The following is a 27,950-nucleotide window of genomic DNA, read 5'->3' as shown; positions in this document are numbered from 1 at the left end:
TAAACAGAATGAATGCTGCAAAGCAATGCCTTTGTCTGACACACTAATGATGTTGCCAACTCATCACCTTCGTTAACCAAATAATAAAACTGAAGTTCACAGGTTCAGGAAAATGTGTGTGCATAGTCAATGCTAAGAGACAAGTTTATATTATTCTTTCTAATTTTGGCACAATGCCAGCAATTTCTTGAACGGAAAGAGAAGTCAGTTATGATGATTCCAGTGATCAATTGTACTTGATTTTATTGACCCTAAACGGATGAAAGGCAAAGCGAACCTTGATGGCATTTGAACTCGGAACATTAAGTACTGGAAGAAATGCTGTTAGGCATTTTTCTATCATGGTAATAATTCTACCAGTTTGCTGCCTTACATTTATTCATAATACTGATTTGATTTCAAATTTTGGGGGGAGAGGCTAAGTCAATAAAATTGACCTCAGTACTCAACTGGTATTATATCGACTCCGAGGGATTGAAAGGCAAAGGTGACCTCGGCAGGAAGGGGGAAAAAAAAAGATCACACTATAATATTAAAATGACACCGGTTAAATTTTTTAAATTTGAAGAGTGATGTATGTAAAAACAAAAGCAGATATGCAAATTATGAAATGACGGAAGATGTTTTCTTTCTTAGGGTGAACAGAACAAGATTAAAATCACAAGTCTTAATATAAAACAAAATATAAAACAACTGTTAGAATACATTAATGAAATTGCCAATGAAAAGGAAAATATCAATGAGTTCACTAATAATTGCAACAGGGTGGCTAAGCTGTTACCTACCTGACATAATCGAGTTATCTCGTAACAGCACCAGGTGAAAATAGATCTGGCCATAATTTTAACTGCTACATCTTTAATTATTATAATTCTTGTTGTTTGTTTTTGCTAAACAAATTCAAATGTAAAATGTCCAACTCAGAAAAGCCATTAATAAGAAACGTATGTCTTCATTAGAAATGTTTTCTTTTATGAAGCTTCTCAAGATATTTTACAGATAGAAATGATACGTTTCAAAATGGCTACACACACACAAAAACAAAAAAAAAGTGGTGAGGTTAGAATTAGCTGGTGCCAAGCCAAAGTACACAGTAGCTTATTGTTAACTGTTGCTGTGACAAAATCCAAGAAATAACTATTTAAAATAGACTGGTCAAGAAATATGTTTTTCATATGCAAATATTTCACTAACAGCAGAGGGGAGAGTCTATATTTGAGAGAAAAAAATTGCTAATTAAAATATAAACTCTGACAACAAATTACTTTAAATGGGTCAGAAATACTTCAAATAAACAGAGTCCATTGAACTATTATTAAATGTGTGAGTGTATAATCTTGTTTCAGTCATTAGACTGTGGCCATGCTGGGGCATCACCTTGAAGAATTCTTAGTCGAACAATTTGACCCCAGTACTTATGTTTTCCATTTTTAGCCTGGTACTCATTCTATCAGTCTCTTTTGCTGAACCACTAAGTTATGGGAACGTAAACACACCAGCATTGGTTGTCAAGTGGTGGTGGGGTGGGGGTGCAAACACAAAGACACACGGACTTACTTCAGTTTCCATCTACCAAATCCACTCACAAGGCCTTGGCTATTGTAGAAGACACCTAACGTGCCAAGCAGTGGGACTGAACCCAGAACCAAGTGGTTGGGAAGCAAGCCTCTTGTCACACAGCCACACACTTCAATGAAATCATTTTGTCTCAAGTTTGTGTAACATATAGAAGGAAATTACTGTCTACTCACATTGTTTTGAAATAATCCTGCATTATCTTGTAACTTTGGGATTTTGTATATTTTTAGAACTGCACTGTAAGGTTGATGCGAGAAGCCAGCTCTGGCCAGTCGGAAGATAGAAGAGGGAGAATATTTGGGCCAGATATAACCAGATTAAATGCTAAAGGGTTAATCAACCCCCAATTCCTCACTGATATTCAACCTTATCAATTTGAGTCTTAAAACAGAAAAAGAGATTCTTGAAGATATTCTTGTTTTTAGCTAAAAGAAGGCAAAAATGGAAGGATTGACAGAAGTGGTATGATCATCCGTTGAGAGTTAAAGATGGGGGAAATATAATGGATCATATATTTGTGACATCCCCAAAAAACAGTTCTGAAGTGAAATGCTACAACCAGGAATTTTGAGATAGGTGAGAGATCAGGTGTGGTAGGAGTTTACACCTGTTCTTCAGTATTGGCTGAACACCTGATTACAATGACAAAAAAAGGATTAAGACCTCAATCATCATCATTACCTGGTTTTCCATACTAGTATGAACTGGATGGCACCATTCCACTGTGTCTTGTGGTAGCCCAGTGCCATCCAACACACACAACATATGTTGTTGTTGAAGGCAGCAGGTTGCCAGACTTATTGAAGCCACTGGGCAAAAATGCTCAACAGCATTTCATCCATCTTCCTGTGCCAAGGTGAAATTCTTCCAAGATCCTTGCAGAGTCAATAAAATAAGTACCAGTTAAACATTGGGGTTGATATAACTGACTTACTCACTCCCCTAAAATTGCTGGCCTTGTGCCAAAATTTGAAATCAATATGCTATATATGTCAAGTGACCCCACCCCACCCCACCCCACCCCATCCCAAATCACTTTACAGAATGTATTGGGTGCATATCATCATGGCACCAACAGCAGAGAGGTCATCTAAAGCAGTTCTAGGGAGTCTTCTGGACCCCGCTGTATCAGCTTCTATTTAAAGTTCTTTCCCTACGCTGACAATCTTTGCTACAGCTTGACAAGTGGACGCTATCTTTGTTCCTTTCTTTTACATGGGACTAAACAAATAGAGTGAAATGGGAGGTTGTCTCAATTCTACAGTGGTGGCCACTCAGGACTAAACAATAATTCATTACATTGCTACATAGGAAAGAGAGGAGCTGATTGAGTGAATTCTGATAGAAGTACATAAAATAAGCAAATCGACTTTGGAGGGATGAATGGTAAATTTGACCCTGGATGGTCTTGGACATAAAACACTGTTACGAAATACTGCAGGACATTTACTGTGGCATTCTACAGTTTCTTCCTTGACCATCACTGATGATAACAACAGCAAGATGCAATTAAAAATGAAGACTTAATTAATTAAAGTTAAATATCAAAACTATTTATAAACTAATGACCAATGAGTCACTAAATCTAACACCTTACCTTCTCATGATGATGGTGATGATGATGAAAGTAGAAATAATGATAGTAATGTTATTGATGATGGTGATGATGATGGCAATGATAGTAAATAGGAAGATGATGATGATGATGAATTTCACAAGGATGATGAAACAAAATTGTTAAACTGTAACGAAGTCTAAGTGAAATCCAACACAAATTACTTTAAAAAACAAAAAAGACAAAAGAATGGAAATCACAGAATTAGGGGTACTTACCGTTTCCGGAGATTCAATTTCTAAAGTTGGCAGTGGTTTCCCTCCAATTACCTGAAGAAAACTACTTCCTTCAACAGCTTCTGATGTTACGAGCCCAGCAGCTACGGCTTCCTTGAGGGGAATCGAATCTCCTGTGGTACTGTTCACAACATTGCCGCTGGAATCAATGTAGAAACCAGGAACTGCCATATAGGTGGAACTGGTGGCTACCGTTTGGATTTCGGTAGCACTTTTTGAAATTAATTCTCCATTTGAATAATAGGCACTTTGATCAGGACTAAAAGGCGAACCTTCTGTGACAGTCATGTATTGACCTTTTCGGAATGGTTCCTTTTGCTTTGCATCATGAGGAATGTCTGTTTTAGCGGCAATATAACCTAGCTGAAGGGCTTTGTCTAGAGAGAGAGTTACATGGCTTGTAGGATCCGTGTAATTTCCTGTTGTCTCATCTAAATAACCGTCTTGCAAAGCTTTGCTCAAAGAAATAGGTTTATCATCATTGGGAGGAATATTTCCATTGCTAGCAGATGGAGAAGAACTAGTAGGTACCAAAAATCCACATTGGAAAGCTTCGTCCAATGACAAAGTGACATTGGTGACAGGGTTTCGGAAAGTTCCAGATGAGGAATCAATCAGTCCAGATTTAAAGGCATCATTAAAAGTAATGGGGTCTCCAGTAGTCATATCACTTAAAATACCCCTTTTCACAGCATCCTCTATGGTCATATCTAAACCTTTATCAGAATCCCGGTATCGTTGGCAGTTCACATCTAAGAGGCCATCATTGAGGGCTTGTTTAAAAGTTATGCTTGAGCCAGTTTTTGTATCGGCTGGAAGTTCAGAGCTTTTCAGCAGCACAACTGATTCGACTGGGGACTTCTTGGCTCTCGGTAGTTTCGGAGAGAGATAGCCTTCATCAACAGCAGTCTGAAGATCGCATTCAGTTTTGCTCTCAGGTCGTGTGAATAAGCCAGTTTTTACGTTTATTTGGCCTATTTTTATAGCCTCTTGGAAAGAACATGCTTTTGGTGACCGGGAATTATCAGGGAAATGGAAAGGTTCATCTTGGTCATTCAATAAGATTCCTAATAAAACAGCTTCATCAACAGAATAGTAACTGTTGGAACCTGGATCAATGAATTTACCAGTTTTTCGATCCACGAGACCTTTAACCAAAGCATCTTTCAATTTTAATCCAGGTTTTGTTCTTTTAATAGAACCTTCAGTAATTTCAGCTTTCACAAATCCCTTTTGAATTGCTTCTGTAATTGATAAGGTGTTGTTAGTTTTAATGTCAACATAATTTCCAGCTGGGTCTAAGATTCCCTTTTCAAACGCATCAGCTGTACTTATCATTTCTTGCTTGTCAGGATCAACAGCTCCAATAACGTTATATGTTACTCCAGGTTTCTGAGATGATACTGTGGTCTTCGTGGTAACCACAGACTGAACAGAGCCAGAAACGAAACCTTCTTTCATAGCGTCCTCAATACTGAGAACAGCTCCAGAATTTGAGTCCAAATAGGTTTTCCCGTCTCTGTCAATAATTTTCTGTGAAATGGCTTCTTCTAGTGTCAGTTCTTCTCCTGTAGTAGTGTTGAGAACAGCCGTCACATTTACATGGCGAGCTGTGCCTTTTTGAATGTCGCATTTCTTAGGTTTCTTCATATCTGCAACTAAGTTTTTCTCAATAGCTTCGGATAAGTGCATGGTTTCTCCTGTAGCTGTATTCTTGAACAGATTATTCTTTGGATCTAAAATACCAGCATTTATGGCTTCTTCTGAAGTTAAGTTTTTGCCAGTTTTAATGTCTTTTACAATGGTGGAAGAACTCAAAGATTTTGCAGTTGGAACATCCGGTGAGACTGGAGTAACTTTCACTAAGCCTTTTGTTACAGCCTGCTCGATTGGCAGACGTTCTCCAGTAATTTGATCAATCATTTCTCCCCTCTGAGGGTCAAACAGTCCAGCTTTCACAGCTTTATCGAGGGGCAAAGTTTTACCAGAACGAGTATCCACAACATCTGTGATTTGGATGGATTCTTGTTTCTCAGGTCTAACCACAAAATTTCCTGCTGGTTCGACAGTCATTACTAAATCTTTCTTAATAGCTTCTGACACTGGATATATATCACCAGTGGTTTTGTCTCTGTAAGTGCTCAAGTTTTTATCAACAATGTTTTGTCCTATTGCTTCTGTTACAGTTAGTTGACGTCCAGTTTGAGGATCAACAATAAATTTAATAGGAGGCAAAACATCAGTGGTATCTTGTTCACTTTTACAATAGCCCTTCTTTACTGCTTCAGACAGAGAAATCTTCGCTCCATTTTCATCAGTGTAAGTACCACTTTCCAAACATATAAGGTCCTTTTTACTGGCATCTTCAATGGACAAAAAGTCTTTCAGTTTAGGGTCATAAACAGATTGAATTTTCAATGTTTTTTCAGAGCCAGGGTATGTCAAATCAGCAGGGGAACCCTCTGCTGAGCCTTTCACCAAACCCTTTTTGTATGCTTCAGCCAATGCAATATGTTCGCCAGTGGATTTGTTTAAAAGAACGCCATCGGAAACATCAACCAAACCTTTCTCTACAGCATCACTGATTGGAAGAACTGTTTGTGTGACAGGGTCAGTCACATGACTTATTGTAATTGATTGTCTTTTTGTGACGGTCACGTCTTTCTTAGCGTCCCTTGGTTGAGAGCTAGGAGGCTGATCATCTGTTTCTTCTGTAGAGATGTAGCCTTTGCTGAGAGCCTCATTTATGCTCATGCGCTCACCCGTCTTCTGGTTTGTGAAGGTTTCTTTTTGTATGTTTAAGATGTTCTTTTCCACTGCTTCAGTAAGTGGCATCTTTTCTCCTGTATTTGGGTCCAACACAGAAGAAACATGGACATCTTTCTGCTCAGAGAATGAAACTGCAGCAGTGTAGCCCTCTTTGGATTTCTCCTCTCTTGATACAAGATTGTCAAGTGTGTTGCCATGGACAAAGCCAGAACTCAGAGCATTGACCAAGGAGAAAGTTTGTCCAGTGACCGGATTGTGGTAACTTCCATTTTCAACATTAACAATATCCTTGTCAATCGCTGTCTTCAGATCAATATAATCACCAGTTGAAGGATCAAGTACTTCATCAATAGACAATTTATCAATCATCTTGATTGTTATTTTACTTGATGCACGATTATCTACCGGTGTCTCTTGCAAATCACCGCTATTAATTAAATCATGCAATGTCTTTTTGGTTTTGTTACTGGGATCAAGAAAATGTCCAGTAGCATTGATTAAATTTTGGTCAAATGCTTCTTGTAATGTGTAGGTACGACCGGCAATATTTATAGACCCTGATGTCGGGAAAATATAACCAGAGTCAATAGCTTCTTTAAGTGTGATGGAATTTCCTGAGAAAGGTATTTTGTACATTCCTGTGTTAGAATTCAAGAACCCACTTGATATTGCCTCCATCAATGTCATTGCATCTTCAGAGACAGGTGACACTTGTTTAATTTTGACAACTTCAACCACATTAGGTTCAACAATACTGCCCTTTGTTGCTTCCACTGTAACCGGAATGGCAGGAGAACTTGTTTTGCTGGTAGATTTTCCTATTAATTGCTTTCCTTTATCAAAAAGCATTTTCCCAGCAATAACTGGAGCTCCAGCAATACCAGCCACAGCAATGAGTCCAACTTTGGCAGCATCCTTCAAGTCGAATGCTTTGTTTCCATCAATGAATTTCCCACTCGTTTTATCGATCTTGCCTTCTTTCCAGCCATCCTGGAGGGTCAACATCTTCTCCCCCTTCAAGTCGTAGATCGCAGTCTGGTCGTTGATGAAACCTCGATCAACTGCTTCTGGCAGAGTCAGGGTCTGTCCTGACATGGAGTCTGTGAACTTCCCAGTGTTAGGATCAAACAGACCGGCATCAATGGCTGTAATTAGGCTCATTTTGGAGGAAGGTTCTGGTGAGGTTTCAACATCAGCGCTTGGGTCAATAAGTTGTTCTCTGATAGCATCTAAAATTGCCATCCGAGATCCGGTTTTGGGATCTGTGTATTTATTTTCAGCTAAATCAATAAAACCTTGGTTAAGAGCTTCTGCAAAAGAAAGTCTCTTGGCCAACTCATCAGTGTTTCTAGTGCCCTTCTGCCTTTTTACAACAACAGATTCAGGGGTGGTGTCAGCTGGGCCTTGCTCTTTGATCTGTTCCCCAGGTGACAATGCCAATGGCTGATGGACAAGTGTTGCTTCTGGAGTAGTCATCGGATAAGTTTTCATTGAGACATTAGAAACACTGTCTTTCGTTACCTTTTCATATTTATGAAGCTCTTTTGGTTCCACCACACTGTCCTTATCAGAACCAATAAATCCATACTGAACAGCAGTAGAAAGTGTCATTGTATCTTTGGTTGTTGGGTGAGTAAAAGTCCCATCCTGTTCGTTAACCAAACCAAGATTTATGGCCTCATCTAAAGTATATTTTCGCTCATTAAATAGATTTTCAGAGAGTTCTTTGCTTGATTCTGCAGAATCTTTTATGTCCATTCCTGTAGATAATATCTCATCAGGAATTAAACCTTCCAGAAGAGCTTCATGCAAAGGTATCCGCTCACCAGTCACAGTATGGATAAGTTCACCTGTGTCAGGATTAAGAACGTTTCCATGCATTGCCAACCTCACAGATAAAACAGTACCACTTTTGGGATCAATTATAACAGATCTATCACAGTCGATCACTCCATGGTCAACAGCCTCCCGAATGGACATTGGTTGACCATTCATTGGGTTGATAATTTTACCCAGTTCATTTATGAAATGGCCACCATGCACAGCATCATTTAAGGTCATTGGTAACATGGTTGTGAAGGAAGCCGATTGCTTCACATCTGTTCCAGGCTGGGATATGGTACAACTTTCTCTCACAGTAACTGTCTGGTGGAATTCCCTAGAACTAGTTGTCTGAAGTTCTGGCTCAGATGGTTTGGTCTTTTTCGATTGTAAGGCACTAGCGATGATGTCAGAGGGCAATTTCTCCCCAGAAATTGCAGCTAATTTCTGTGCAGTTGCTATATCAAGGAGTCCTTTATGTAAAGCTTCAGTTATTGTTAGTGGTTGATTAGTTTTGATATCGGTTATTCTGCCAGACTGCCAATTAATGTTGATGTTCTTGGAAAATGGAATTTGCTGGGGAGTACGCTGCTCAGCCAGATTTTCTATCAAATCACTATTGAGCAGCCCTTTCTGCACAGCTTCAGCAACAGTCATCTGCTTCCCACTTGAAGAATCAAATACCAAACCATTTTCCCAATCAATGCTAACATTTGAACCATCTTTGAGAACCACATTTGGATAAGAAATTACTTGGGATGAATCTCTGTCAACAGGTTGGATTTGATGACTTGAAGCTGGGAGAGGAGATGATATGCTCATAGTTTCACTACTAACAGTTGATGTGCTACTCGTAAAGACCGATTGACTTACACTCACTCCATGTCCGGCAGGGTGGGTGGGTCTTATCTGGTCATCAGGTTTAGCATATATTATTGTTGTAGTTGGTTTATCAGAAGAATCCCCTTCAGAAGTTGGTTTATCTGTTCCTATTATTTCTTTAGAATAATCAGGGTATTTATCATTTGTAGTGGAGGGTGGCTGGAAACTTTGTGGTACTTTTGGTGAAGATGGTTGTTGACTTTTCTGTAATATGTCAGTTGCAGAAACAGGTGTCTGACCTCTGTCAGGTACGTCAGGTGTAGAAGGTAACTGACCACTCTCTGGTAGAACACCTCTCTGTAGTACATCAGTTGTTGACAGCGGGTGTCCTCTCTGTGGCATATCAGTTGATGGTGGTTGACCTCTTTGTGGGCTGTCAACTGTTGGTAGGGCTTGACCACTCTGTAGTGCATCAGTTGTCAATGGTGGCTGACCTCTCTGTGAGACATCAGCCGCTGATGGTGTTTGATCCCTTTGTAAGACATCAGCTGTTGGTGGGGCATGACCTCTCTGTAATGAATCAGTTGTCGATGGTGGCTGACCTCTCTGTGGGACATCAGCTGCTGACGGAATTTGACCTCTTTGTGGGACATCAGCTGTTGGTGAGGCTTGACCCCTATGTAGTGCATCCGCTGTTGATGGTGGTTGATCTCTCTGTGGGACATCAGCTGCTGATGGTATTTGACCTCTTTGTGGGACATCAGCTGTTGGTGGTGCTTGACCCCTATGTAATGCATCAGTTGTCGATGGTGGCTGACCTCTCTGTGGGACATCAGCTGCTGATGGTATTTGACCTCTTTGTGGGACATCAGCTGTTGGTGGTGCTTGACCCCTATGTAGTGCATCAGTTGTCGATGGTGGCTGACCTCTCTGTGGGACATCAGCTGCTGATGGTATTTGACCTCTTTGTGGGACATCAGCTGTTGGTGGTGCTTGACCCCTATGTAGTGCATCAGTTGTCGATGGTGGCTGACCTCTCTGTGGGACATCAGCTGCTGATGGTATTTGACCTCTTTGTGGGACATCAGCTGTTGGTGGTGCTTGACCCCTATGTAGTGCATCAGTTGTCGATGGTGGCTGACCTCTCTGTGGGACATCAGCTGCTGATGGTATTTCACCTCTTTGTGAGACATCAGTTGTTGGTGGTGCTTGACCCCTATGTAGTGCATCAGTTGTCGATGGTGGCTGACCTCTCTGTGGGACATCAGCTGCTGATGGTATTTGACCTCTTTGTGGGACATCAGCTGTTGGTGGTGCTTGACCCCTATGTAGTGCATCAGTTGTCGATGGTGGCTGACCTCTCTGTGGGACATCAGCTGCTGATGGTATTTGACCTCTTTGTGGGACATCAGCTGTTGGTGGGGCTTGACCCCTATGTAGTGCATCAGTTGTCGATGGTGGCTGACCTCTCTGTGGGACATCAGCTGCTGATGGTATTTGACCTCTTTGTGGGACATCAGCTGTTGGTGGGGCTTGACCCCTATGTAATGCATCAGTTGTCGATGGTGGCTGACCTCTCTGAGGCGCATCGGTTGATGGTAGTTGGTGGCCTTTCTGTGGAACGTCACCTGTTGACAGTGTTTGATCTCTCTGTGGCACATCACCTGTCGATGGTGGCTGGCCTCTCTGTGGCACATCACCTGTCGATGGTGGCTGGCCTCTCTGTGGCACATCACCTGTCGATGGTGGCTGGCCTCTCTGTGGCACATCACCTGTCGATGGTGGCTGGCCTCTCTGTGGCACATCACCTGTCGATGGTGGCTGGCCTCTCTGTGGCACATCACCTGTCGATGGTGGCTGGCCTCTCTGTGGCACATCACCTGTCGATGGTGGCTGGCCTCTCTGTGGCACATCAGTTGTTGGCTGATCTCGCTGTTGCATCTCAGATGTTGATGAAGGTATCTGCTCTCTCTTTGATCTGTCAGGTTGTTGATCAGGACCTGATGATGGTAATTGACCTTTAGATTGCAATCTGGTAGATGTCTTGTCTTGAGCATCTTTGGCAGCCTTTTCATTAAGTTTATTCTTAACAGCATTGTAAATAGTTTTACCAGCAAGAGCAGTACCTATAATTGGTGCACCAACAGTTGCTAGCAGACCAAGTTTCACAGCTTCTTTGGCACTTAGAGTTTTATTGCTTGATGAATCAATCACCTCCCCTGTCTGTTTGTTGACAAGATTTCTTTGAATCGCAACAGATAGGGGCACAGTTTCCCCTCTTTCACTGTCATAAACTTCAAACTTTGACCCACTTGCAAGATCTTCTGTGATCACTGATTTAACTGGAACGGTTTGTTTTGTTTTGGGATCATAGAATCCCCCAGTTTCTGGATCATACATGCTTTCAACAATCTTATTTTCAACAGCCTTTGTCAGAGGAAGTTTACATAAATGTTTAGTGTCTGTTACTTCTGCCGTCCGCTTATCTACTAATCCTCGTTTTAAGGCTGAGTCAAAAGGGAGTCTCTCAGAAGTTGAAAGATTTTTTACTGTTGTAAAGTCAGTGGATATAATATTATCCCTGATGGCTTCTTCAAGGGTGAAAGTATGACCTAGTTTATCAGAAAATAGTTTAGTCTCAGGATTAAACATTCCAAGAGAAACAGCATCAATTATATTCACTGGTTTCAAATCTTGAGCACTGCTAAGACCTTGTAAATACTCAAGAGTTTCAATATCATTTACTTTACCTGTTTGAGGATCGAGTTTATTCATTTTAAAGCAGTCTTCCAGTGTAAGGGTCTGTTTTCCTTGAACATCAAGGATAGCAACTTTGTTGGGATCTATCACATTCTGATCAATAGCTTCCAAAAGAGTGAGTGGTTTTTCCAATGAAGGGAGATTTACTAAACCAGTTTGTGGATCAATAAACCCTAATTTGATGCCTTCAGCATACGAGAACCCAGATGTAGGTTCTTCAGGTTGTCTCTCTGCTGAAAATGGAGTTGAAAATTTGTCATCTCTCTTCTTTGTTATATCGACTTCAATGTTAATAGCTTCTGTAGCAATTGACTCATTCTCAAAGGGACTAGACGTAGTTAGTTCTGATTTCTCTAACTTCATATCCACTTTTGTTGGAGACCTTGGAGAAAGGATTTCAGTGTTCGATTCCCCAAAATCTTCTTCAACCTTGTTCTCATCTTCAATGACGTTTAGTTGTGAGATGTCAGTTGTTTTGGATAATTTTATAAAACCTTGATTCAGTGCATCATTAAGACTCAACCGTTCATGGGATCGGGAATCAAAGAATACTCCATTGTCAACATCAATTATGTTTTCTTTTATAGCTTTCGATAAAGACACCTCTGCTCCAGTTCTAGGATCAATAACTGATGTTACTTTATTGAACGGAAATTCAGGTGACTCAGCCATGATGGAACTTTTCAGTATATCCTCTTCCCTTTGCTGTGAAGTGACTTCTCCATGAATAAGACCCTTTTCTAGGGCTGTTGTGATGGACATGTTCTCTCCAGTTGTCGGATTTGTATAGAGGCCTTCGTGTAGATTCAGCACCCCCCTTTCAACAGCTTTGTCGTACGAGACAAGATCCATGGTGAGTGGATCAACAACACTCGTGATACTTAATGTGACAGTTTGTAAAGACACATCTTCAACCATTGTACTTTCAAAGGTTTCTTCATCTTCCGTTATATGGATGCTACTTATTTCAGATCTATTGTTAACAGGAGCAGCTCTGGTTTCTTCAGTAAATATTAATCCTTTTAGAATAGCATCTTCAAGGGACATCTCTTCTTTTGTTAATGGGTTTATGTACAGTCCTTTAGAATAGTTTAATATACCATCTTTGATAGCTTCATTTACTGATATTTTCTTACCCGTTCTAGGGTCCACTACAGCGGAGACAGTCATGGTGGTTTGTTTTGTTGTTATGATCCGATTTCCTTCTCGTTCAACATTTGGTGTAACAAATGACAACTCAGCATCAATGAGTTTCTTTTCAATTGCCTCAGTTATCATGATTTTTTCCAAGGTCAGCGGATTGACATAAAGACCCCGGGATTCATCAATGATTCCTTCATGAATTGCTTCTGCTACAGTCATAATTTCATTCGTCACTGGGTGGACCACACTCTTCAAGTTGAATGTCTTTGTTTCTCGGATCCAATCCGGTTTAATGGACTTTGGCACAGTACTTAAGTCTTCAGCAATAACAAGACCTGCTTCAATTGCTTGACTAATGGGGATTCGACATTCTTTATTATCTTTAATTCCTACATATTGTCCTCTGTCTTGATCAAGGATTCCTAATTGTATTGCTTGGCTAACAGATAATTTCCCTTTGGTGACAGGGTGCAGGACACCAGTTATTGAAAAAGCGACAGTTTCTTTAATGGGTTCTTCAGCCACTGTAGGTGGCTCCACTGTATATTCTGCAACTATATAACCTTTTTTGATTGCTTCATTTATAGGAATGTTATCACCTGTTGTGGGATCAGAAAATAAACCAGAACCTAAATCAATGAGACCTTTATCGATGGCTTCATCTACGTCAATAACTTTTTTAGATTTAGGGTCCACAACAGATTTGATTGACATGTTACGAACTTCAGAGATGACAGCTTTGACAGGTTTAGTCAAAGCTATTTGAGTGAAGGTATAGTTCTGGGCTGATTTACTAATAAAAGCAGATTCCACAATAGAATCATTAGATTTCAGAGATTCTTGTGGGGTTTGTATCGTACTTTCTGCTGCACTAGAAATCACAGTTTTCTGTTTCTTAGGTGTTCTCTCCGCTGTTTCATCCAATTCATCAAAGCTGTTTTTGATAAACTGTCCGGGGACATTACTGGAAGGCCACTCTGATGACAAACGAAGTAATTTTCGGTAGATGGCATCCTCAATAGTCATAATTTCACCTGTATTAGGGTCTTTAAATGTGCCAGCTTGCTCTGCAAGAAGACCTCTGGAAATTGCTTCAGAGATTGTGATAGCAGTGACAGGTGGTTTTACTTGATCAGATGACACACAAGTTGTAACAGTTGTAGAAATAATTAACGGACTTATCAATTCTAAAATCATCTGAGCCTTTTCTGGTGAGAGAATATTTTCAGAAACTGCATTCTGTAAGGGAACCATATTACCAGATTTGTCTTGAATATTTCCAGACTGAATATCAATCATACCAATGTTAATGGCTTCAATCACTGATAGTTTTCTGCCAGATGGATCTTCAAGTAATTTCTTGGTCAAATTTGAGGCTATTTCTTCATCAAGGAAACCATGTTTGGCAGCATTCATTATTGAAAGCTTTCTTCCAGTTTGTGAGTCAACAAACTCACCTTGTGTTGTCAAAACTCCGTTCATCAGAGCTTCATAAACAGACAGCAAAGATCCAGTGTTACTGTCCAGAATAGTTTTAGGTGGGAATGACACACACTCATTGGCAATTTTAATATGACCTTCCTTTAAAGCATCTTGTATTGAAAGAGGGTGTTCAGCATCTGGTATTAAAACTTGCCCTTTGTCATTTAAGATTCCTTTCTGAAGAGCATCTTTGAGGGAAAATATGTCATTAGTCTTTGTAATTATCAAACTTTTAGAATCAGTATTGATAATTCCCTGGTTGACAGCATTAGCAAAGGAAATAGCTTGGTTACTTACAGCCTCGAAGATCAAACCATCTTCATTGAGGTTTCCTTTTTGAACGACATCTGATAAAGACATAGGTTGAACAAGTAATTGTTTACGTTGTGCTTCAGATAAGCTCATCCATTTCCCAGAGCTGGTTTCCAGGAACTGTCCGGATTGTGGGTGAATGATTCCCTTTGACACAGCTTCAGTCAAAGAAATCAGAGGAGTTGCCCTGGTTGCACGGATTTCCTTCAGTGAAGGATTTATATAACCTTTCTCAACTGCCTCAAGTATTGTCATTTCTTGACCAGAAATTGGATCACAAACTTTGCTCTTCAGTTCATCAAACATACCCTTCTGAAGAATTTCTGCCAAACCGAGAGCTTTGTCTGCTCCTGGGAAATTTTGCAGACCAAAATGAGCTTGTGATTGAGTAATTTCACTGACAGTGATGTCGGGGCTAATACCAAGCAAACTTGGTAGCTTTTGAGAAATTAAACCTTGTCCATATGCATCTTTTACAGGAATCATTTCTCCAGTCAAAGGGTTTGACACTTGGCCCTTTAGTGGATCCAAAAGACCTACTGGACAGCATCTATTAGTGTATACTCTTGGTTTGAATTAGGGTCAACAAGGCCACAGGGTTGGTGCAGTTGCTGGAATAAAGTTGAATCTAAGTAACCTTTATAGACTGCTTCTGACAAACTTATTTTGGCTTTTGTAAGAGGATCCACATACGTAGCAGACCTCGTGTCAATTATACCTTGTTGGAATGCTTCATATAAACTGACTTTCATCTGGCTCTGTGGGTTTACAACTAAACTCTCCAAAATACTACCGTGTGTTGTCTCAAGTTTTGTTTTGGCAACGCTTATAACATTTTGGACATTTTTCACAGGAATCTGAGAAATTTGCATTGCATCATCTTCAACATGTACATCACCATTCAATGGTGAAGTTTCTGGCATTTCAGAAATATTTGATAAATGAGTATCTTTAGCGTCTCGACTGGGTCTGTGCATTTGTTTTATGGAGGTTTTAGTTGTCGAGACAAACGTGCTACTTGTGTATGTTGCTGAGGGATGATTGGCTGCTATGGCAGTTGAAGAGGAGGAGGAAGAGCTCATGTAGCTAGCAGGAATACTGCCAAGACTATCGAATTTATCAAGTTGCTGAAAGAATCCTTGCATGTCTTCATCAACAAGCATCGAAGAACGTTTAGCTAGTTCAGCACGGAATGTTCGAAGCAGTGGTATATTCTCATCAATCACCATTTGAAACTAAAACAAGAACAGAACCAAATGTAAATTAGGGAAACAAAAGAAGAAGAAAAAAAAGAGTTTTTTTAATTCAATGATTCCTCCCCTCTTCCCTAAAAAAAAAAAAAAAGAAAAGTGTCTGAGAAGCAATACACATGCAATCACATGTTCACTAACAGCATATACACATAGTGAATCCAAACATGAACAAAGAGAAAACACAACAGTGCGAGGATGTGGAACAAGCATAGTGTTATTGGACGCTCAGGAAAGGAAAGAAAGAATATATATCATCATCATCATCATTTAGCGTCCGCTTTCCATGCTAGCATGGGTTGGACGGTTCAGCTGGGGTCTGGGAAGCCAGGAGGCTGCACCAGGCCCAGTCAGATCTGGCAGTGTTTCTACGGCTGGATGCCCTTCCTAACGCCAACCACTCCGTGAGTGTAGTGGGTGCTTTTTACGTGCCACCCGCACAGGTGCCAGACGGAGCTGGCAAATGGCCATATATATATATATATATATATATATATATATATATATATATCTCTGCAGCATGTACATTGTACATATATTACACAGATATTCAATGTTGTTGTTGCTTTAAATCATTTCAGTACTAACTTTTCCCCGCTTGTATGGGTTAGAAAGAGTTTATTGACGCAGATTTTCTACAGCCAGCTGCCCTCCTAGTTGCCAAACCTAAACCCATTTCCAAGCAAGGAAACATTTTCTCATGACCAGACATGATTTTGCAGAATGTCGATAATGAGCGACATTGCTTGTAAGACAGTAACACTCGTGTACAAGACAAGGAGACACAGACATACATGATGGGCTTCTTCCAGTTTCCCTCTACCAAATCCACTCACAAGGCATTGGTCAACTAAGGACTTCAGTACAAGCCACTTGCCCAAGGTTATCATGCAGCGGGACTGAACCTGAAACCATGTGGTTCAGAAGCAAACACTAGTGTAGCTAGAGTGTGTGCCGGCTGGGGTGGCTCTTCTGTTCACCACCCCCAGACCCCACAAAAAACAATTATTGCCTACAGCAGACCCAAAAGTGGTGTCCCATTAAAAGTGTCACCCAAGGTGGACTGCCCCTACTGCCTCTCCCCCTAGTGGAAGCAAACTTACCAAACCACACAAGCTACACCTGTGCATATGTTCACATGCTTACGATGATGATGATGATGATGGGGATTCCAGATGATCCGATTAACAGAACATCCTGCTCGTGATATTAACATGCTGAGTATTCCACAGACACGTGTACCCTTAACACAGTTCTCCCATAGGGAGATACAGTGCGAAACAGAATGAGACAAGGCTGACCCTTTGAAATACGGGTACAACTTATTTTTGCCAGCTGAGTGGACTGAAGCAGTGTGAAACAAAGTGATACAATGTGCTGCCAGGATTTGAACTCAGGACCTCACAATCATGAGCCGAATACACAAACCACTAAGCCACAAGCTTTCAATACTCACATACAGACACTGCAAGTATATTCACATGTTCACACACAGCACATCTATTACACACACACACACCCATTCTCATATATCCACAACAAATACATCTTTTCACACGTTTACAAACACACAAACATTTACAAAATAACTTAAAAGTAAGATTCACTTACTTTCATGTCAACATTAGCTTCGGACAAGATCGAAGTGATGTCCTTCAGCCTGTTATTAGTCCATTGAACCATACTCATGTAGGTAGTATTCAGTAAGTCCAGTTCTTCTCGGATGGTTTCAGCCCCGTTTGGCTGGTCAGTGCTTTGTTGGACATTGGTCTGTGAGGAAAGCAGGCTGTCTGCGTATTGCTTCATTTTCTTGTCATAAATCTGCAAAAAAGTGGCAAAAAGGAAAACTAAATCAATCCCAGGGGAAACAGGAGACACGGATTAAGTGGAGAACAGAAGTGTGTTGTTGTTGTTGTTCAAATCAGTCAAAGAGAGACTTTTGTGAAACTAAAAAGACTTTGCGGTATTTTTAGGTTATGAAAAGAGACTTCATAGAACTAGAGAGGATGGTAGAGAGAGAAAGAAAGGGGGAGCAACTAGAGAGAGATGGGGGGGGGAATTCCATAGAATGGGAGACAAAGGGACTTTGTAGAACTTAGAAAGACAAACTTGGTTGAGAGAGAGGGAGAGAGAGAGAGAGACCCACTAAATTAGAGGGAGACAACTTCTTCACAGAACCTGAGAAATTCCATTTCCACAGGAGACAAAATCCGAAAAAGTATTCCGAATCTTAATTCTCTTGGAGATGGATTATAGGATAATAATGGAAAACTTGCTGTTAATGAATTTCATTTTTTCATATTTTTAATGATCAATGCCATGCTTTGATTGGTTCAATCCCAGAGTGTCTCCAGAAGTCCTCTTTGTACAAATATAAATTCCATAATGCTGAATCTAAACGGTGAACCTATTTTCTCCATACTGGAAATACTCAACTTGCCACAGAGAGCTGACAACAGATTGGACAGATCTAAACATTAGAACGGAACGGAACATGATGTTAGGAAACAACATTTGTTGTGGTGCACCTGAGCATTGTATACAATAATTTCATTATTATTATTATTATGATGATGCCAAGCACAGAAATCAATATGATTAGTCTATTCATATCAATTATCATCATCGTTTAACATTCATATTCCATACTGGCAGGGATTGGACAGCCCGACAGGACCCAATGTCTGTGTTGGCATAGTTTCTATAGCTGGATACCCTTCCTAATGCCAACCACAGAGTCTACTGGGTGCTACTTTTTTAAGGTACCAGCACTAGTGAGATTACCAAGTACCTCACAAGACTAAAATTATCATCAACTGAGCAGGAGGCAGCATTATGTTAGACAATAGAACCAGTGGTTCTCAACCAGGGACCATGTAAGATTTTAGTATTAATATTTATGTGAGATAAATTGGTTATACTTCTATAATAAACAAAATATATTAATTTTTTTATATAATTCCTAATAAAATTTCATTATATATATATATGAAAAAAAAAAGGCTTTTTTTAACCCTTTCATTACTGTATCTATTCTGAGATGCTCTCTGCTTCTTTCAATTACTTTAAATAGAATAAAGAATTTAGTAAAATAATATAGTTATCATTCAGCTAGTGTTAGGAACATAAATTGTGACCAAGATTTGGTGGAAGATTTTAATTCAGTATTTATAAAAACAAGACATTTGTACTGCAGAGCCAGAGCCTGTTCCAGCCGGGCTGGTAACGAAAGGGTTAAACACTGAATAGCTATGGGGGTCCAGTAGAGTAAAATAGGAATCAAAGTGGTTGAGAAGCATTGGGTTTAAAGTATATCCCCCCTACATGTTGTAGGGGAGATATATATCAGAGTGAGTAAGAGTAGCTGGGGGTGGGGGTGGAGCTGGAAAGAGAGACAAAGAGAGTGGTGAGCAGGTGTCAGGGTGGGTAGGGAGAAACTGCAAGAGTTATATGGAAGAGAGTGAGGGATGGTTAGAGATGGGGAAAATACACTGAACGATGAACAAGTAACTACACACGATCAGACATGTTCTCTCATTGGCTTCTGAATGCTTCCTACACAACTATGCAGTGGTAAGCAGACCTTTTTTTCACCCATGATGATTCAGAGAGCAGATTATATTACGTTTCTGAAAAATCTTTCTCTTATTTAACCGTAACTTTGGTCTCACCAAAGTACAAGAAAGCTACACTATCCATCTACAGATAGCCAAAACCAGTGGTGGACCAGCCAGGTTGCTAGCTTGCCTGATGGCAAGTGGGCCCCTGCACCATTAGAATCCATATATGGGGGCCCATGTTAGCCTTTAAGGGGCCCATTCCCTCATGTTTTAGAATTTTTTATTCTCTCCTGGAAGAATGCATTAATTATTTCAGCCTGGCTGTGTTTGTAGACAGTTGAAAAGAATACTTTTAACAAGTAGTTGCGGGTGGGCCCCTTTGGTCTCCTGGCAACCAATATTTTAAGACCCAGTCTGCCACTGGCCAAAACTAAAGTACAAATGATGCACATTGAGAAATATAAACCCAGTATAGAGACATATCTAGCAACAAGTCAGAGTATCGACCAGACAACCATCAGATGTTGTAATGCACAGCTGGCCACAATGTGCTTCCAATTCTGTCCTCATTTCACCATCCTTTTCAATCTTGACCTAAATTGCTTAACTAAATCATCTTCCCATCGTCATGGAGGTCTCCCATGTGGCCTTCATAACCTCTAGAGACAAATACACGTTTTAGTCACTGCTTATATTACTTTGTTAATACAACTGGAACAACATTCTGTTCACATTTACAAATGAAGTCAGTTGATAAAGATTTAAATTTACCTCTGCCAGTTCAGACAAACTAAGAATGAACTCGATTCTGAAGGATTGTTAATATTTTACCACCACAATCATAATTTGATGCCCATATTCTATGCTGGCACAGATTGATATAAACACAATATTAAGGGGACATCTAGAGATAAATACATCCATTATATACTGTTGATACAAGTGGAACAAAATTAGGTTCCCATTTACAAATAAACGAAGTCAGTACAGAATCAAAGTTACTCTTGCTGGTAAGACAAGCTTTGTATAAACTTCATTTCTCAATGCAATAACGAATAAAACCCTATTCAACAAATTATCTGCATCATTATGATCATTGTGATCTTAGATTCAATGTCATCATAATTTTTCCTGCTTGCTTAGTTCTGATGGAATTTGTCAAGGCAGATCTTCTATGACTGGATGTATTTCTTGTTGCCATCCCCATCCGTTTCCAAGCAAAGTAATATTTCTCCATGGTTAGACATGCTTTCCATGGAAGATTAGAAAAGAACAGCATTGCTTGTATGAGGGTGATGCTCATTTAAAACCATCACATGATGTCAAGACATGAGTGCACACACATGATGGGCTTCTTTCAGTTTCCATCTACTAATTTCATAAACAAGACTTTAGTCGGCCCAGTGCTGAAATAGAAGACATGTGCCTAAGGTGTTGCACAGTGGGATTGAAACCAGAACCACATGGTTGGGGAGCTAGCTTCTTAACCACTCAACTGGTGGTGGCTTGTGTATAGGATAATATTTCCACTCAATATTATTGATAACATTCAATATAAAGAGTCCTTTTTTCTTTAATTCTTTCTTTATACTTGTACATTATATCATCCTGAAGCTTAATGTCAGTAGCCATCCACCACTTTATGAAAAAAAATACAAAAATCCTTGTATAGAACTGTGCATTTCACAGTTTCAGTGATGCAGCGTTTGGCTGTTGTGTGCATGCTCACATGTTCAAGATAGGAAGCTTCACACTAGGGAGAGAGAGCACTGCATGAACGACAGTGCTGGGTGAAAGGTAGTGTTCTTCCTTTGACTTCGCATGTGTTGTGCTTAAAAATGTGTTTCTATTCTTGAATGTGATAAAGAGTAGAATTAGATTACCATCTTGCTCCCAGCTGCAGTGTTGCTGCCAGGATTTGAAAAATAGGGCATATCCCCCCCTCCACTTATTTTGTAATTTAGGAGGGGTTTTTGAAAAACAAGGGGGAATTCGCAGTGGTGTAAGTGAACAAATTAACACACTACACAGCAGTGGCTGAAACGTGAACCAATCAAGATTATGGATAAATTTTCTTTTTATATGTTTGCTTCCTTTTACACAATATAAAAAAAAAAAACAGCTAAAAATTTTCTGAAGCAGCACCCCAACTAATTTTATCTATGATCCACCACTGCACTCAACCATATCTATTTAATAATTAATAAGAATCTAGATCAACAAAATATCATTTTAGATTATTGAAAGTCCGCAGTGAACAACAATGGTTTTTGAAGAACTCTTCAAAGATTTTCAAAGAAGACATTGATTAATATAAATATTCAAAATGTACAGAATATATTTTATTAAGATAAATATCTAAAATATACAAAAATGAATTTGAATTCAAAACTATAAGACATGAACACATTTACAACAACAAAAACAAAATGTTTTTTTTTTTTTTGTTTCTGGAATACTTCATGAGGCATGCTTGCGGAAGGATTCATGCAAATATCTTAAGACATCTTGGTTCACATGCAGGTGCAACAAAAACTACAAATACTAACAGTTTTACTACGTACACACATATCTACACACACACACTCACACACATGTTGGTATATACATACACATACATAATCATTTACCCAGACTTGGTGCTGAAATGTCAACTTCACCAGCTGAAGGATATCTGAGCCACAGAACTAATTACTGAGATTCAATTTGGGAATAAATTTGGTCTCAAAAGTATATTCACACGAATAACAAGCCACCCTTCAGAGAAAAGAAAACCTATTTTCTCCACATCTTCATTCTTACAAAATCAATTTAAAAGGTCGTTATGGTAATGATTTAAAAGATGTCTGCATTAGAAGAAATACTGGGTTTGCTTCCTTGTATCAACTGTTCTTGACACCAGCACCAGGTCTTGTGTGGTTGAAGAATGTCACTATTATAAACCAATGAAGAACTACACAGTGTTTTGGATTGGACTCAAAGCACGACCTGAACAGAGAGGCGTGAGTCAAGGAAGTAGTTCAGTCAACTCTGCTACTGCAAGAAAACGTTGCTTCTTCCTATTTGAGCAGACCTCATTGTGCAGTTTATGACAGAAGCTAGTTTTATCTCGGCCTTCATGGAAAGAAGGAAAGAAAAAGAAAATGATCAATGGCTTCGAATAACGTTGATCCATGAAACGTATTTGGTTCGCAGCTATTACAAGGGAGGTAATCAGGTCAATATGAAGCAGGATTATGAATGTGAAAAGTGAAATCAAGTTTAACTTTACTCCTTTCGTTGCCACATTCCGGTTGAAACACTGTTTCAATTTATTTTGAAAATAATTAAGAATTTTGGTAAAATAATTTTGTCATTATTAAGCTGGTGTTTGAAACATAAATTAACATGAAGTTTTGATGGAAGGTTTTCGTTTCGATCACTTTAAACCAGGAAGTTTGTATCCTGGAACCAGGGGCCGGGTTAGAAGGGTTGATATTAACAGTGTAAAGTTAATGTGGTAGTTTTTCTTTATCCTTTTGCAGTTCATTCAGTTTATAAAGAAGTGATGCACAAATTTACAGAGGTCACATATCGTGTCCAGGTTCAAGGAAGTCAAAGCTTCATTGTTTCTGTAACATCAGCAAGGAATTTGATCACAGAATTTACAATTCTGAATGAACGGAAGCAAGCGAACAACTTGGTTCTTCCTCCCTTTTCTGCATAACAATTCAGTAATTACCTTTGTATTGTTCAGGTTTGGATGAATGAGACTCGAGAGCTTACACAACACAAGATAAAAACTCCTGAATTTTACATTTAGAATGAAGAAATTATTTTTCCCTTTCTGAAACCAAATTCTTGAGGGAAGTTAGAAAAGGCTGAGGAACAGTTGTTGCTGCACAGTTCTAGTCAGTTGTACTCAAACAAGATATCTTCCATGTAAAGTCTCTCTGCCAAGTTGCACTCGAGTTTCTTGGAGACCATACTATGATGCATTATCATACAACATTAAGACGTATCAAATGCAGTGGTGGGGGTGATATGGCAGTCTGCTAGAATTTGGACACAGCTGTCACAATTTTAATTCAGTCATTTAAACTGATCACCATAGTAACCAGATCCCCTCAATACATCTACCTACCATCTTCAAAGTGGAACCAATACAAAGAATGAGATCCCAACTGCTGCCGTCTAAACTATATATATGCTTACTATACACTGAAGAGCTTTTTTTTTTGTCAAATATGGTTTAGTATATTAATGATATATCCTCTAAGTTAGGAAAGGTATTAAAAAAATAACTATAAAATACATAGAAGTTTGTACATATATATATATATATATATATATATATATATATATATATATATATATATATGTATATATATCAAAATGTTGATATATGACTAAATACACAGAACCTGATTGATTTTTTTTAATTGTCATCAATGAAGCTTCCAGTAGCTGGATCTGAATGTCATTATCCAACAGCTGGTGATTGACTAGAAATATTGTTTCTTACCAGGTTTTGCTGATTTAGCCGAAATTTAAACAAGCAAGCACCAGTCACTATGTTCACTCAAGATAGACAAAGTTTAAAAAAGTAAAGGTTTGAAGAAAGAATATGTTTAAACATTTAGTTAGCTTGTCGTTTAGAAGAAAGAGGCAGAGAGGATCTCTTAACTGAAAAGAAGAGCAAAACTATTTAACGAATAGCAATGGAGAGAGAATGGTTATGATTATTGGGAAGACTTTAATTTGGCAAAAGAAAAAAAAAATTGAAAAAGATAGTAAAAAAGAAAGAAAAAAGGTCTTTGATGGTTAATATTTTCAGGGAGACAGATTGGTTAGACATGAGTAATGGATTATGATTTTGTGCGCTTGCATTGAAAGCAAAATAAAAATTAAAAAAATTAATTCCAGAAGTTTTTGCAATGTTGGCGAGTTTTAAGAAACCCAGTTAAAACCCTCCAATTTCATATTCTTTAAGGAACAAGCATTTGATAGAAAGAAAAAAAATCATTTTTCTGCTTTGCCAAGGCAATCAGCTTTAAATGCCACAGACATTAAAATGGAAATGTGAATACACACAAACATACAGAGCAATATAGAAAGAAAATTTTTTTATTTCATCTTTTGAAGGATTCAACATTTAACAAACATGCTACAACTCTCTAAAAATACAAGAAGTTTACATTTTATCCAGAGAGCCACATGCATTACTTTCTGTACAATATTCGATGCCAGCAAATAAATGCATGCAACTTGGTTATTGCCTACAAACTGATCCAGGGCTAACAAAGTAGTTGTAACGATAACATTCCGTATATGAAAACTTGAAACTTGATTGGCTTACCTTAGCTTCTCGGATATATTGTCCACCGTAACGATTCATTGCTTCTATCTGATGGCGCCGCTCTCCCAGAGCATTGTAGATTGCCTGTAATACCAACACATTTTATTTCAGAATAATCAAATAATAATAATGGTTTCAAACTTGGACACAGAGTCAACAGTTTCGGAGGGGAAGACGAAGTTTATTACATCAACCCCACCCAGTACATGACTGGTATTTATTTTACCAACCCTGGAAGGATAAAAGGCAAAGTTGATCCCAGGGCTCATAAGGCCTGAGCTTAACCCAGTTTTCATGGCATATGAGTGACTGAGATTAGAGCATTTCCCCTGGAGGGGACGCTGGTCTGTCACAGGGTTAACTTCCCAGTTATTACTGGAACTCATTTACAGCCAAGTAGACTGGAGAAAAAAAGAAAAGTGTTTTTGCTCAAGAACATCATCTGGTCTGGGAATTGAACCCACAATCTTAATGCAACATCCTAATACCACACTAAAATATTATTATAGTTATTGATGAATAACTCCTCCTTCAATGAAACTAATAAGTTTTTACAATGTTTTATTAACGAGGAGGAGAATGTTCTTCTTTCAAATGAATATGAAAGATTTTTATAGAAAGAACTTGTAAAATATGTTGAAGTGAGATGTTGTTTGCGTGTAGACATTGAAGTAGGTTGGCTTCCAGAGTCATAGAAATGGAACCTTTGTAGAACCAATCCTAACTGATATACATCTCTATTCACAGAGAGAAACGGTTAACAGATATAATGACGAATATGAGAAGAAATTTCAAAATAAATATAAAAAAAAAATAGGTAGAACAAGTCATTAATATATCTAATTTCCTTCTGGTGTCTGAGAATAAACCTGAAAATAGAAAAATGTTTAAAATAGAATGTAGATGTTGTTGTTTGATATTTACACCTGTAGATGTAAAACCCAGAAAGTAACTAAATATTGATGGAATGATTGGGGGTTGAGGATGGGTGGGGGAACGGAAGATAAAGTTGGAAAGCAGTAAAATGTAGGAATTTTATATTATAATGAACTTATTTGTACACAGTGCTCAGGTGCACCACAGCTGACTTGAAAACGCAGCCAAATGTGCATGAACAGGACACAGAATCATACACAGGAAGGGAACAGTGAAAGGGCTGTTTAAAAAAAAAAGGGGTAGGGTAACACATCTAGAGTACTGTTGGTGAATTTCAGGAAGCATGAAAGTTTTGAAGGATGCAGTGTCCCAAAAGCTAACAACTGATGCAGGTAGTTTATTCCATGCCTCAGCAATTCTGAGCCTCAAAAAAATGTCTCCGAATGTCATGGGTGCCATGTTGTCTTTTGATTTTGTAAAGCAGGTCCCTGGGTGTTAGACATATGGAATTCAAAAAGGGGCCCAAGGTTGTTGTTGCTGGAAAGATGGTGGATAATCTTGTGGCTGTCTACAATGGTGATGGGGGGAAGGGTGGGTGCATGCTTTGTGGAATGTTAAGTGTGTTACAATAATGGAGCACAGATGTGTTAAGTGGGAAGTTGGGTGACAAGAGGAATCAGATGTAAATATGCAAGGGAGAAAATGGACTGAGATGTGATGTGTGATGAAGGATGAGAGTTGGGTAAAGAAGTGCCAGGTGATCCAAGTGGATCATGAAGGAGATGAAGAAGAACCACAAATAGCAAGATGCTGTGCTAAAGAAATCCAATCCAACCCAAACAACCATGGAAAAATGAAAGTAAAACATTGATCATATAAAATTAATGATTCTTAAAACAAAAAATGTTCCAAAACTAAAGAGTTTATTAAAAAAATTAATGAAGCCAACGAAAAATGTCCTGTTTTCAGCCAATGAATTGTTATATTTAAATATATCATGCTTAACCCGTTAATATTTAAGCCAGTCATGTCCAGCCAAAATATTCTACCTCTTCTATGTCCAAACCAGTCAGATCCAGCCTCTCACACTAATCCTGCATCATTTTAAAAGTAAATAAATTAAATCATTGAAATCTCAAAGCTACAAGATAATGCAGGGTTAATTCAAAACAGTGTGAATAAATAAGGATTACATTTGGCAGAGAAGTAATCTGAATACTGAAAGGTTGAATAAATTTAGCAGTCTAAACTAGGATGTTAGCTATATACATAAAATGCTTACATCTATGTAAGCTTTGAGGCCATTGGCATTTCATTCAAGGTGATTTTAAATTGTCTTATGGCTAATTGCAAATCTGGCTGCTAGTGATGAGATGACACAGAATTTGGATCTGTCACAGTGTGTTCCTGTTAAAATAACACGTTAGCCATAAGCATTTTGACATGCACAATGAAAATCCTACTTTAGTGTGCTATATAGAGTTAAGCATGAAATATTCAATATATATATATATATATACACATATACATACACATCTATGAATGATAGAGACAGACAGACAGACAAGTCAGAATGTAGGATAGATAGACACATAGACAGGCACACTGATGGATACACAGGGAGAAAGGGGCAGAAAGCTTGAAATAGAACGGTTAGGATTTTGGCAACAAAGAAGTTGAAATTGAAGATGTTTTCAAAAATATGTAATAACACAGATAAGTTGAAGAAAACTGATATTCTTGGAATGTCTACCTTCACAGGTAGCTACTTAACTATTCCTCTGGTATTTGGCTTCCAGTTTTCATCAGTTATAAATCATACACATATATACATACATATATATAATATATATATATATATATATATATATATATATATATATATATGGCATATATATATATATATATATATATATATATATATATATATATACACGGTATGTGTATAAAACATTGTTCTAATTTGATGAGTAAACTTCATATTTCCATTTTAATTAAGTAGGGAAATTAAGAGCAAAGAAAATGTCATTATGCAAATATGTGGGTTTATGTATGCATACATATGTATTTATATATGTGTGCTAGTGTTTGTAAGTGTGTGTATATAAATATGTGTGTTTATGCATGGATGCACGTGTGTGTGTGTGTGTATGCATTTATGTATGTAACTGCATGTAACTGCACCCACACATACAAGAACTGGGAGCTGAGATGTTGAAGAGATCACCAAAGCTCAAGTTACCTGAAGAGCAGATAGTTTTCAATAAATCCTGTCAATTAACACATCACACACATACAGTTTTATTTTGATCATTATGGGTGCGGTAGATATCTGATGAAAGGTGCTGGTTTTCAAATGCACTTCAGTCTGATGAAGGGCCCTTGCCA

The 27,950-nt window shown here is 38.6% G+C and overlaps 1 protein-coding gene across 1 annotated transcript in view; it reads right to left on the bottom strand.

The window, feature by feature from the left end:
• The window catches only part of LOC115215546 (microtubule-actin cross-linking factor 1), a 318,219-nt gene that overhangs the window by 120,879 nt on the left and 169,390 nt on the right, over positions 1 to 27,950 (bottom strand). The window contains 4 exon segments of the mRNA XM_036505700.1: positions 3,412 to 15,072; positions 15,075 to 15,773; positions 17,400 to 17,609; positions 24,687 to 24,770. Coding sequence (XP_036361593.1) covers positions 3,412 to 15,072; positions 15,075 to 15,773; positions 17,400 to 17,609; positions 24,687 to 24,770 — 12,654 coding nt within the window.

The sequence above is a fragment of the Octopus sinensis genome, linkage group LG9 (genome assembly GCF_006345805.1).
Source record: "Octopus sinensis linkage group LG9, ASM634580v1, whole genome shotgun sequence".
In the NCBI taxonomy this organism is placed as follows: Eukaryota; Metazoa; Mollusca; class Cephalopoda; order Octopoda; family Octopodidae; genus Octopus; species Octopus sinensis.
This window is presented reverse-complemented; position numbering and strand designations above follow the sequence as displayed.